The sequence below is a fragment of the Schistocerca gregaria genome, chromosome 5 (genome assembly GCF_023897955.1).
Source record: "Schistocerca gregaria isolate iqSchGreg1 chromosome 5, iqSchGreg1.2, whole genome shotgun sequence".
NCBI classification, from domain to species: Eukaryota; Metazoa; Arthropoda; class Insecta; order Orthoptera; family Acrididae; genus Schistocerca; species Schistocerca gregaria.
In genome coordinates this window covers 362,113,530-362,127,324 of record NC_064924.1, presented here as the reverse complement: position 1 = coordinate 362,127,324, position 13,795 = coordinate 362,113,530, and the positions used below count along the sequence as shown (strand labels likewise).

Below are 13,795 nucleotides of genomic sequence, written 5' to 3'. Positions count from 1 at the left end.
TCTTAGATATTAGGCTACATGTTAAACATGAGCACTATCATACCTGACTATTTGTACATACACGATTCCTATCTACAGGGGACCGATGACCTCAGCAGTTTGGTCGCTAAGGAACTTACCGCCACCTAACTACAGATGTAGATTGTTAAAAAAAAAATACTTCACAAATTAACCATCATACTTTTATGCTATTAAAGGAGCCAGATGCTCACAAAGATTTGCATTCCTTTATTAATTACCTCTTGTATGCTACATTCCCAAACGTTTATCAGCCTATACTTATGTAATGTTAAGAATTTCGTGTGTTATTACAGCCAATTACCATAAGAATTCTGCCAAATTCTTCAGGAGGAGGCAGCAGGGTTAAGAATCGTAGATACACAGGGTACATTAATTCAAGATTTGTAAAAAAATATTGTATTGAACGAGAGATGGTCAGATGTAGTATCGATGTGTAATAGCGTCGCTGCTCAACAGCGATTGCTGAATCGAGCTGCTATGGGTTAGGTGTCAGAGTAACTTTAGATCGAGCGATGTATGGAGGTCTCTCAAGTGAAAGACGTGTTGTATCTGATGTGTGCTGGATATAATACTTACTCGCCACGGCAGTGATGATATTTTTAATTGCAGAATACTATGATGTTTCATAATTGAAAGAAATCGCAACAGAAGTTGGAAGCAATTAAGGTAAAGAAAGTTATATTGTTACGAATGCAATGAGTGTCTTCATAACTGATGATGAAGACAAACTGTAGCACTGACATTAAATTCTTTTGAAGAGATATTTGTTAATGTATAATCAGTTTATTTAATGTGGTAATTGTGAGCATTATACATTTTCAAAGAGTCAAAATACAAGTTTTAAAGTTAGCGCCACATTGCTACTTACTCCAATTTAGTACCAGTTCCCAGATCGATGTCCTGTTTGATTAACAATTTTCCTCAAGAAGTTATTGTCCCAGTCATATTCGGTTTAATTAAAATGTATGCAAAAGAACAGCCATTTACAGTAGTTTTTGCTAACGGTAGAATTGAAAGCACTAACACAGAGCAACGCGAAGAGCAATACCATAGTGCAGATAAAGGTAGGAAGTTCTATTATTTCCGAGATAGCATTCAGTAAGCATAAGGGCCATTACTTTCAAATTGAACAAGTTTTATTGCACACTACTGGAAATTGAAATAAGAACACCGTGAATTCATAGTCCCAGGAAGGGGAAACTTTATTGACACATTCCTGGGGTCAGATACATCACATGATCACACTGACAGAACCACAGGCACATAGACACAGGCAACAGAGCGTGCACAATGTCGGCACTAGTATAGTGTATATCCACCTTTCGCAGCAATGCAGGCTGCTATTCTCCCATGGAGACGATCCTAGAGATGCTGGATGTAGTCCTGTGGAACGGCTTGCCATGCCATTTCCACCTGGCGCCTTAGTTGGACCAGCGTTCGTGCTGGACGTGCAGACCGCGTGAGACGACGATTCATCCAGTTCCAAATTTGCTCAGTGGGGGACAGATCCGGAGATCTTGCAGGCCAGGGTAGTTGACTTACACCTTCTAGAGCACGTTGGGTGGCACGGGATACATGCGGACGTGCATTGTCCTGTTGGAACAACAAGTTCCCTTGCCGGTCTAGGAATGGTAGAACGATTTGTTCGATGACGGTTTGGATGTACCGTGCACTATTCAGTGTCCCCTCGACGATCACCAGAGGTGTACGGCCAGTGTAGGAGATCGCTCCCCACACCATGATGCCGGGTGTTGGCCCTGTGTGCCTCGGTCGTATGCAGTCCTGATTGTGGCGCTCACCTGCACGGCGGCAAACACGCATACGACCATCATTGGCACCAAGGCAGAAGCGACTCTCATCGCTGAAGACGACACGTCTCCATTCGTCCCTCCATTCACGCCTGTCGCGACACCACTGGAGGAGGGCTGCACGATGTTGGGGCGTGAGCGGATGAGGGCCTAACGGTGTGCGGGACCGTAGCCCAGCTTCATGGAGACGGTTGCGAATGGTCCTCGCCGATACCCCAGGAGCAACAGTGTCCCAAATTTCCTGGGAAGTGGCGGTGCGGTCCCCTACGGCACTGCGTAGGATCCTACGGTCTTGGCGTGCATCCGTGCGTCGCTGCGGTCCAGTCCCAGGTCGACGGGAACGTGCACCTTCCGCCGACCACTGGCGACAACATCGATGTACTGTGGAGACCTCACGCCCCACGTGTTGAGCAATTCGGCGGTACGTCCACCCTGCCTCCCGCATGCCCACTATACGCCCTCGTTCAAAGTCCGTCAACTGCACATACGTTTCAAGTCCACGCTGTCGCGGCATGCTATTCATATTTCAAACTTACATGTTTCTAGCAGCATATTCTTTTTGAACGTTTGATACCTGCAAAGAAATCTGGAAACCTGGTCGAAATCTGAAGGAGAGAGGCATTCCTATCCCAGCCATGATGTGATATCTGATCACAAGAATCGTTTCCCACGACAAAACTTTGCGATAGAGTCCCTGTCCGACACAATATTTTATCTATCTGTTCAATGTAGCCCCTTCCCAATTTGCTCAATAGTGTGTATTACTGGAAAGGGAACATAACATTTTATGGTTTGCAACATCATCGATATCGAGCTTATTAGAGATGGCCTACTGCCTCAGGATGAGAAGGGCGACTGGAAGAAGTAACGAAGTCCTATCTGCGAAATCACCTGGTCTAGCGCGAGATATCTAAGTAAAGTTACAACAAAAAATAATAAAGAAGACAGAGTGGTGATTGAAACCATATTCATCTAGAATCCGACTTTAGCAATTTGATCACAACTAATTATACACATCCTAACACATCAGAGCAGTAGTACTTCCAATGAACGTACTTCACGAAAGTATTATAGGGTAGCGTGTATTCTTATGAAGCTCCTGGAATGATTCGCGTATTTACGATGCCTTTGTAGAGCACTTGACATACATCTCCAGCAACGAGCGTAAAACTAGTCTGAGCTTTACCGCCCTTGCGAATAGTGAAAGTTTCTAGTTTAATGTACCCAACCACCTCGACCTCGTTGTTGTCGGCTAGTGCACCAAGCAGAGTGAAACCTGCTGAATACTAGATAGGGAAGGTTTTGCAGATATTCTACACTGGAAGAAAAGTAAATACCACAATCCGCCTTCGAGAAACACATGATGTACTATGCATGAAAGTCAGAGCTGACAAATTTATCAGACCATAGTTTTGATAACGTCTTGATATGGAACTGTCTGTGTTCTGTCATCAGATCTTCTAAGCACAATAATATTTCATTACTTTAAGTGACAAAGCTAATAAACTACCACAGCTAATGACTTTTACCTGTTATGTGATATTGTTATGGTGTCATACGAGTTTATGGAATTATTAAGAATAATTTCGCACCATACAAATCATTTGATGCTAGAGAGCAACTTGTGAACATGTTTTTGATTCGAGCAGTTGAGATTACCTACACGTTGGTTCGTCCCTGCATTATCCGAGTGTGGCCTCGGGAATGTTAAGCAAACCATATGACGTGGTAATCGTCATTTTTTTATTAATTAGATGACATCCTAATGTATAGCGACTCTTGGAAATAAACACTGTAATTTCCATTCTTGGGAAACAAATGACTGACAAGACAGAAATCAAATTAGTCGCAGATGTTTTTATTACTTATGACACAATATTTCACAAAATTAAAATATTTCGAAACATACACACAGTTATATCGTTATTTAACACTAGAATTAATATAACAGTCATTACCGATTCTTCGACAAACTGGTCCTACCCAGAATGTCTTTTTTAATAAAAATATACTGTTAATTTGTAGTATGTATATATTCGAAGTACTGCCGTGCTTACTTTGAAGTAAGAACGTGTTTCGAGAGTCTTATCTGTGTACGTAAAAGAAATTTGCTCTCTGTAAGTCATCAGCGCCTTTGATTCCAGTATGTACTCGAAGACACGGTAGTATTGCATTGGTTCTTTGTCTTTGTCGGCTATAAAGAGAGTGCACAAAGTTTGATATAACTGACAGCTCGAGAAAATAAAATGCTGTAGACGTACTACGACAGAAAATAAGATTTCCAAAAACTGAAACATTTTCTGTCAATGTTCGTAATTTACGATTTGAAACACCAGTGCGCTTTCATCAATACTGACCACCTTGTACTCAACATGAGAGATTTGTTATAAACTTTGATATCTATAGATTCTGCTCTTATGTAAAACAGCATGAAAAACACCTAATCCGATGAAGCTCAGCACAGTGAAGCATCAAGTAAAGAGACACCTTCATCGATTGTGTGGAATGTCTATACAAGTGCTATCCCGATTAAAGTTTCTGGGCCGAATTCAACCAAACCATAACTGAAATTGGTTTGTTACATAAGGCCCGTCATAGGGTTCTTGTTTATTAAGGTCAGTACACACAAACCTAGTTACAGTGATTAGGAGCTGAAATTGAGAAGGGTGAGGAAGAACTTGTCTGTGACGTCGTCGATGGATCCCTCCCAGTATGTACTTTAAATGATTTAGGAAAACGTCAGAAAAACCAAATTTGGATGGACAGACGATGGTTTGAACACCATAGAGAGTTTAATGTCTTGAATATTGCTCTACCTCGCTCAGCAATTAAATTTGTATTTTACCGAAATGTCCTGGTGTGTGAAACTAATTACTAACTAAATTATCTTACAGGGGGAGAAATGTCTACGTTAGTACTTTAATATAAGTAGCGTGAGCCTTAGAAACGAATGAAATGTGTGCATTGTTGCAACTGCAGTCTTCGGGTAGATACGGATCTCACGTGCGCTGATATTAGCAATCTTAAACAAATAGCCTGTTTTATGCAGTCAAACAACTGCGGACATATAAGCCGCCTCGTTTCATTAGTGATGGAAATATAGTTTCCATGCAATAAATAGGAAGTTTTGCAATAATTGAGACATCAAGCATGTTGTGGTTTGACCGCACTGAAGGAATCGTTTTAAACGGACCTCTTTGGGAAGAGCTGGTCGTAGGGTACACTACTGAAGACTGCTTGTGCACGCTGGCGGTATACTTCGGCCAACCATTTCTCCAGCGTCGGCAGGAGTTCGGGTTGGACAACATTCGTGGCGACGCTGTTTATGAACATATTTCCGGCGTGCACTGCAAACAGAGAAATGACAGTCTGAAATTGATCTTCTGGTAGAAACTGAAAATGAGAAAGTTTGATTTGAGAACTGTAGTGATACCGTACTTAAATGAGTTTTCAGCGCATACATATATGGGGAAGAAGCAAACAAAATAAGATTATAATGTAACTTATCACTGATGGGCCTTCGTCAGAGGCGTAGAAGAATGGGGTAGGTAACTATCCCTTCCTTATTGAAAGGAACAATCTCAGAATTCCTCTGAAGTGACTTGTGGACAATGGAAAATCTAAATTTGTTGACATAATGAATACAAGTCCCACCGCAGATGTGAAGCATTCATTCCACTGGATTTATTGACTTCAAGTGACATCCATTTTTTACTACTGTCCTCTCACATTAGCTTGGCAGAACTTGCTGTCCTAGCCCACATCACTGAAGCACACCTGTGCAGTGGCATTCGATTCGGATTTAACCTGGTTCCAGTCCTGATTGTGGATGAAATTTTCAGTGTCAAGTATTTGGTCGGCGAGGGGACGAGAGATGGTGGCCTAAGGTTCCTGATCACCAGTCTTTCCATCAGTGTCCTGGATTATTTTCCAAACCTCTCCGCAATGTCTAATAAAGTGAGGGCATATGACACTATTGACGGTGCTTTGTCAATCAGATGTTGACGTTAAGCCCGGCGGCCCCTTAGTGCTATTCGAGAGGAGGAGGCTGTGTGTCGCCAGTGGGCTTCCCCCTCAGTTTCCTCCTCCTCCTCCTCACCATCATCACCGTCATTATAGAACACGAACATAACAGTAAGCTATACGGTCGTCCATTACACTCACGTACTCTTCACGAATGCACATTCTACAGCTCTCACACATCCGTAAGGAAAGGGACCAATGTGTGAGGGCGAAGAACACGTTTCCCGCCAGGAAACTGATTCCACCCCGTGGGTATTTCCCAACCAGCTTTTATATACGGCATTTAATTTTAGTCCTAGTTGACATAGGCCTCATGGATAGTCCAACTGAGTCAGCGTATTTCAGAGCTGTTCAAGTATTTATGGCAGAGGTGTGAAAAAATTTTGAGAAATGGAGATCGTAAATTTCGATTTTAATTTCTTTGGACGGTATCTTTTCAAGCTGAGACACTCGCCGTAATTGTGTGACTTTTTACTGATTTACGAGCACACAGTTTTCCAGCAAAGCGCACAGTCCACTTTTCATATCTAGCCTCAGATGCACACAAGATGGTTGTACAATTAGTTGGAGCAAGGACACCAAACACAAAATTGGGTTTTGATTGCTCTCGGTCACCTACTTGTAATCAATTCATCACTACTTTTAATTTAATTCAACGACAGTTTACAACTTTTTTTATTTCTTTTTCTTTTGGTGAGGATGGGCATGAAGTATCCCCCTCATCTTGGTAATGCTCGTTATGGTAAATGGGTTGGTGTTGCTGTGATCAATTTAAGGTTTAGACACACATTCTGAAACAGAGCTATCAAGCGAGTAAGAGATCTGCATGAACGACAGAAATACACCAGAAGCATGAGGTGACACGTGGGAGACAAGACTGAATGAAATGAAATTGAAACGGACGTGGATGGGACATACTTCCACTGGAACAGATAATAATTAGATCAAGTAATTCGTTTGCTGTAATTCAAGAAATAAGCAAAGATCGGTACCTTAACAATTTAAAGTGTGTAGATGAGATTACACAACGTGCATATAAATAGATAGGATAAATAGAAATGAAGGACTTAACGCTTGCAGAACTATGGTGGGATCATTGCACAGCATCTGACGTCACATTCACGATAACGATGATGATGATGATGATGATGATGATGATGATCACAAGGTAAAGTAATCAATAAAACAATGTGTGCAAGTTTTCCTCTAATAACCTACCTAGAGGCTTGTAGTCCCCGAAGAGGCCAGTGAGTTCATACTGGCTTTGGCCCAAGTCGAGCTTGACGCTGACAGAGTCCACCTTGAGGTATGACTGATCACCGTCAGCAGCCTCGAGGTGTCCAGCGTACGTCACGTCCGCGTTTCCTCCGCCTGAAATGTGACGACCAGGGCTCTGTTAGTATCCAGTTAGGATGGTTCGTTCTACATACATCAACACAGTAAGTCGAAATAGCAATTCTAATATTCTTACTATAAACTTGATAGCCAATACAGTCGGCCCACTTGTTTTTTAAAGTCTGTCCACAAATGAATCGCACACCACACTTCTCAGACGAAAAAGGTAATGTTCCTACATCATCAACCAATTAGTCATTGATCCTTCAAATTTTAAAGACCCTCAGCCATCACTATACATTTTCTTTCGTTCTCCTTACAGATCTACTTTGTTAATATGTTTGTTCCTTTCGCTACGTATTCTGTTACGTTTGGCTTAATTTTCACAATAGCATTCAGGAAATTCTCAGGATTTTTAATACTGACTGTCACGTGCTAATGTTTCCACTGATAATGTTGATAGGTGAAGCAACATTTGATCTTAATTGTCAAATATTTCAGCCAAATGTTACCTACCGTCTGAAAGTTGTGTGTCAGTGATATGCGTCGCTGTTTAAAGAATGGTCTATGCCAATTTCCGCTTACTTTTATTCGCGAAAATGTTATAACTTACTGATCATTATTTGAAGATATGACATTCGTTATTACTATAACACACACTGATACACGCAGATAATTACATCTTTACACTACCCCAGCTTATGCCTTAGGCTGATATGATATCGTCATATGAAAATAGTAAGGGATTTAGAATATTTACTATTTTATTTTTTCCTTACGTATTTAGAATATATAACCCACAGTAATTTGACCCGTCTTTTGTTATTGGTTTATGTGGTTATTTATACTTACGCATAGAAACCTTGAAGGAACCACTGCCGTCCAGAGGGACGCCAAGGACTTTTCCGGACATGGCGTAGGCGCCCTCTAACGCGTTGACGCCGTCAATGTGGGTAACGACGCGGATGCGGTTGTTGACGTTATCCACCCTGGAAACACAATCCCGCCGAATTAAATGACGCAAAATACAGATGGAATAACAGAGCTTGGGATTCGAGCGTGAGATAAACAGATCGGTGGGTAGGTAGTGAGATACAGACAGACGACAGACAGCGCACAAGTTCCGATTACTATCTTAATGTGATATTGGCTGAACAATATAAGTTGCGTTATCGACTTTTGCGACGTGAGGCACAAACATGAGGCGTGAAATGTTCTAATTAATGGATGAACATTAAGAGTCAGAAATTAGAGGTCATAGAGGGATCATCATAAAAAGCTTCACACGGAATTAGTCGATCTATTATTTTCACATACTCAGTCATCCTCACATACTGAAAGCTTATAAAATCAACCTTATCAATAGCTTTTAATTAGTGAACAACTTGTTAGGAAAATGATATCCAGAGACTTGGAAAACATATTGTTTGCCAAAACACTTCACTACCTGATCGATCTGGTCCTATATAGCACACCGTGGTTCGTCTACTTTGACACACAGACGAATTTCTTCCAACAATCACATACACAGTCTATTAGATTAGGGAGGTTTTGAAAAGGTACACCCTTTTCCCAAGGCACTGCAGAACACTGTCACCAAGCAATCATGCACTTCCTATGTTCATGTAAAATGCTTTTTGTCAGGAAGACATTAACTCCAAGCTAGTACCCATACATACTACGAAAGAAGGAGTGACTAAGTAATTAAATTCGTGTAAATGAAAGAGAAAGAGCCGACCAAGTATTTTCCAATATAAATGTGTAAGTAGCAATTTTGGCCGCACCTCGTACTAGGTTTAAAACAGCGAATAGCCTGACCGTAGCAAGCAATGGATATAATGGGGTTGGGGGGATGGGGAGGAGAGGTGGTAGTTAACAAGGGTATGTATATCGCTGGCCTCCGTTCATGAGAATTACTACTTTGGAAAAAATATTAATTCCTAAAGAAGTGAGCTCGGCTGAAGGGCAAAACGCAGAGACTAAAAGGAAGAAATGAGAACCGCCACGCGTTTCTGGAATCAGCCAAGCATCTGGTTGTCTGCCGGAGTGCGCGTGACTGTAGAGGACAACGAGACACTTTCAGTCGACCTACCCAGCTGAGTTAACGCCAGCAGTCCACACCGCGGCGCATGTGGTGTTCCATGTTTCACGGAGCAGCGGTACAGCAGTTGCCTGCACACACAATGAGGAGAAAACGAAACTTACTGCAGGTTGTCGACGACGGAGCGGCCCAGGCCGCTGAAACGGGCGTTGTCGAGACGGAACTTGAGGGCCATCCCTCTGGAGTTGGTCTGCCACGTCAGCGGTGGCAGCTCTTCCAGGGGGTCGATGGGTGCGGCACCCATCTGCGGAATGCCTGCGGACAGATGTCAGCCGTTCACACGCGACAGCTCATCTCACACTGGAACTCACGTTACGAAGGTTACCTCCTTATGCTTGCTATCCTTCAACATAAACTTGTTTTGCGTGGAGTGTATGCGGTCTACCTTTACTTAAGAGCTCATGAATGGTGTCTTACGCTAGGTAAGAAGATAGAAAGGCATTTACAAAATGGTTCGTATGTAATACTGTAGAGGACGGAAACATTAATCGTTTCTTCATTGTTCACCTGATTGAAGCTCATTCAAAACTTGCAGGGCTACTCAGTTTCATAACACAAATTTCTGAAGCAAGTAGCATCTGACAGCAAAGTCGCCGTCTCGAGCACCTTCGTATTCTCTTGGTTCTTTTCTTGTAAGCGTCTCACTTGGAAACTATTTACAGTTATGTTACTTCAAAAGCCTTAATGTTTATATAAGAGATAAAGCTATCAGATAATAACTATGATGGATAGCGGCAAACATTTCTTTATAAAACAGAAAAGTTTGTAAACGTAAACACACTGTCATCAGCAACAAAAAATCCGACTCCATAGCTGTGTTGCTGATTGCCACACAGGATGCGGGTTCAATTCTCGTTTCTGCCAGAGATTGTGCGTTGGCGAGAGGACTGGAACGGGGTCACTAAGCCTCGCGATGCCAACGAGAATGAGAAGCAGAGGCTTCAAGGTCTGTAAAGCCGACAACGGCTGGGAAAGCGGTGTGCTCACACCAGACTCCTCCATACCGCCAGAGAATGTGACGATGGTCGGACGGTCCTGGTAGGCCTTTCTTAGACCAGAGAAGCAGAAGCTTTGCTTTTCTTTCCTGTGAAAGTGTCTCCGGTTGATGTAAATAGCTGACCTGTCCTACAATCCGCCTTCTCTCCTGCCCCCACTCAGATACATGCTGCCCACTGCCATATTACCAAGGCTTCATCAGAAATCACCTGCTTAACGTACAGGCAAATGTCATATGTATTTTACCTGTATGTGATTTATCTGCGTTGAATTGTCTGTATTAACATAATTACTAATCTAATTTTTTCACCGGTTGTAATCTGAGTTATCTGCGTAAGCTCACTGGGTCCATAAATACTTTTCACCAAATTATGACAAGTACAAAAAGCTTTAAGACGGCGTTATAGCTTGGCGAATTATAGTTAATTATAGGCATTCTGCATTCCTTTATTATTGTTACTAATCAAGTCATGATGTAGCTGATAAAACATTCAAGGTCTCATGTTATGTTGAGATATCAGATCAAGATACTAAATCAGAACTGCTAAAGAGCATTCAGTCTGTGATGCCCTGCAAAGTACAAATAATCATCGAGATACAACTTCGTGTTCTAAGGATGGTGCTAGTTAGCTACTGACCACTGTTATTTAACTTAAACATTAAAGAATTTCCGCATAGTTTGCAATAGTGAAAATCTTGTACTCGTTTCCGTTCAAAAGATGGCCTTGCTTCTGTTACATGCGGAGTAGACCTTACCGTTAACAGACGTACTTCCCAGTACTCACCAGTAGCCAGATGTGGCACTGCGTCCTGCAGAGCCTTCCGCCGACATTCGACGACGTTAGGCTGGTCGTCAGCACATGTCTTGACGCCGAGAGGTGTCGCTGAAACAAAAGAATAGTTCATACACAATATGCCGGTCCGAGAAATTTTTATGCAGTCATGAAAACGTAGCTGCGCTCACGATGTTCTGTCTCCCTAGGACTAAGGGAGCAAAATACCTTACGAGACACAGTTGAAGCTGAGTCTTAATAGGCTACTGGAACGGAATAAGCGAACAAACGTCCGAAAGTAGCATGAAGAAACGAAGCGTTCCGGTTTTACTTTTAGCAGTTGTGATTAAAATTGCACACAGCACATCAGCTGGAGACTCGAGTAAACAAACGCTGTAGTGTTGTTAAACTGATAAGCTGCAATTATTTTTTTTATTTTATTTTTTTTAATTTGTACTATATAATCATCAAAGGCTTCCCGCTGCAACAGGTGGCGTAATTTTCCGATATATTTTACCTGTTGCCTGTGCTATCTTCGTGACAAGCAAGAAGCTACATTTCAGTTTCGATCGTTGTGTTGTAAGATCCAGAGGAGGAACAAAACAAATAGCTTTGATGTCAGAATGTGGCTGGAACAAGTATGGTAGATCATTCCAGACCAAAGGAACAGCTTTGACAAGATCTCTAGAAACGCCATTGATCTATTCCGAAATGTTTATATCTCCCATTACTTATCAAGATTTGTAAACAATTCTCCTTGACTATCCATATAACTGCCCCTAATATGATGTACAATGCGTCGCGTTACTCATAACATTTCTGGGAAATATTATACTGAGTCTTCAGCAAAAGCAACACCCTACTAGGATAAAAACTATTTTTATTTAAATAGGGATAGTGACGCAGATACAGCTGCAGTACAGGAACAGTAAGAATATTACTGAAATATTTGTGAGTGGTAACACGTGAAACAAATACTCATCTGAGTGTACTTTGTAAGCAACAGAGCGATTGCAGGAAGCAAATATTTTTTCAATCAGTTCATAAAATCAAAAAGTATAAGAACTTCTACTGCTTCAGTAAAACGATTTATGGTGAGTGAGGACTTTGTCCATAGAAATGGGAAAAGACTGCCAAGGGGCTTTCTTAAGATAGAACGCCAAACTTAGCAGAAGAATCGATATGAGTTGAAAGCTTTGAAGCAAACTCACTATAATCTGCATAGCTCAAGCCAACGTGTATCTATCGATACACAGACGCCCTTGTTGCGACCACAATGACTGAGTAACTCTGAATTTTAAATTCGCAATAGAACTTGAACACCAAGTCTGGTTAGAGTAAAGGCAGAGAAAATGCAACTTGTAGCACATGAAGCAGACGAATGCATCGGCCGTCGAAATGAGGCCGTCGAAATGACGTGCAGAAAAATGGAATCAACAGCAAAGAGAGCACGTTACGAAACTGAAATTTGCTTCAAGTTTGGGAAACCGCTGGAGCGTTTGCGATGGCGCCGATTTGAAGTGCTGGCGGCAGACTTACCTATCTCGGCGACGGCCAGGGCGGCAACGAGCAGCAGAGAGGAGGCGACGGTGATACGGCAGCACATGTCTGGGCTTTGCTGGACGTTGCGGCTTCGAGTGCCGGCGCCATGTCCGGCCGCCCTTATATATGTCCGGCGCGCGCGCGCTGCGCCAGGCCCTGCCGCGCCGCGCGGCCGCCAAGCCTCCCCACTCCGGCCGCAACAACCCTGTAGCCGCTGCGGCACTCGTGCACACTTACGTAACTGCAGTAAACCTCTAGGTCGTCATTGAAAATTTTTTCAAACTTAATCACACTCGTATTGAAAGCTGACGCCATGGCCTTATGTACAGCCTGCTTATTGTAATGTTTCACGAATATTTCCTGCAGAGATCCTCCTTTTCGATTTTGCGTTCTATTCTTCGTCGTTACACAATCGACAAACCACATATTTTCCTCAACGAGTGTGTTTGAACAAGCAACACGACGTTACATTCGTCGTCAACTATTGCTCTAAACGAGTATACTTAATTCTTTTTACGATGTAGCAGTATTATAGTGTTCTCCCCGATTTCAGTAGCTACTTGTCATACATTCAGATGACAAAAGTCATGTGGATTGCAATATGCACACATTGCGGTAGTATATCGTACGCGAGATATGAAAATGCGGTGCGCTGTCATTTGTACTCAAGTGAACAAGCGAAAAGGTTCGCGGTGTGATTACGGCCTTACGACGAGAACAAACAGACTCTCAGTGTGGAATGGTAGTTGGAGCTAGACACAGGGGACACACCATTTCGCAAATCGTTAGGGTATTCTATATTCCGAGATCCACAGTGTCAAGAGTAAGCTGCGAATAGCAAAATTCACTTAACGAACGAGAGCAGTGGCTTCTGCGTAGGGTTGTCAGCTCTAAAGGACAAGCACCACTGTGAAATATCCGCAGAAACAAATGCGGGACATACGACGGACGTCTCCGTAATCATAGTGACGCGAAATTTGGCGATAATGGTCAATGGCAGAGGGCCGACGCCAGAGCTTTCCATACAGCACGATATCCGTTACCGCCTGTAGCGCCTCTTCTGGGTTCGTGACCATATCAGTCTTGTGACTGGTTTAATGCGGCACGCCATAAATTGCTATCCTGCGCCATGCTCTTCATCTCAGAAGAGAGCAGTTGCAACCCACACCATTTTCTGGATGTATACCAACCTCGTC

The 13,795-nt window shown here is 42.5% G+C and overlaps 1 protein-coding gene across 1 annotated transcript; it reads right to left on the bottom strand.

Moving 5' to 3' along the window:
* Positions 1-3,666: 3,666 nt before the first annotated feature.
* LOC126272572 (putative beta-carotene-binding protein) lies at positions 3,667-12,693 on the bottom strand. The gene is made up of 6 exons (XM_049975495.1): positions 12,597-12,693; positions 11,070-11,168; positions 9,393-9,543; positions 8,040-8,176; positions 7,071-7,223; positions 3,667-5,176 (listed from the first exon to the last, which is right to left on the bottom strand). The coding sequence occupies exons 1-6, from the start codon at positions 12,661-12,663 to the stop codon at positions 5,013-5,015; spliced, it is 771 nt and encodes a 256-aa protein (XP_049831452.1). The 5' UTR covers positions 12,664-12,693; the 3' UTR covers positions 3,667-5,012.
* Between the last annotated feature and the right edge of the window lie 1,102 nt (positions 12,694-13,795).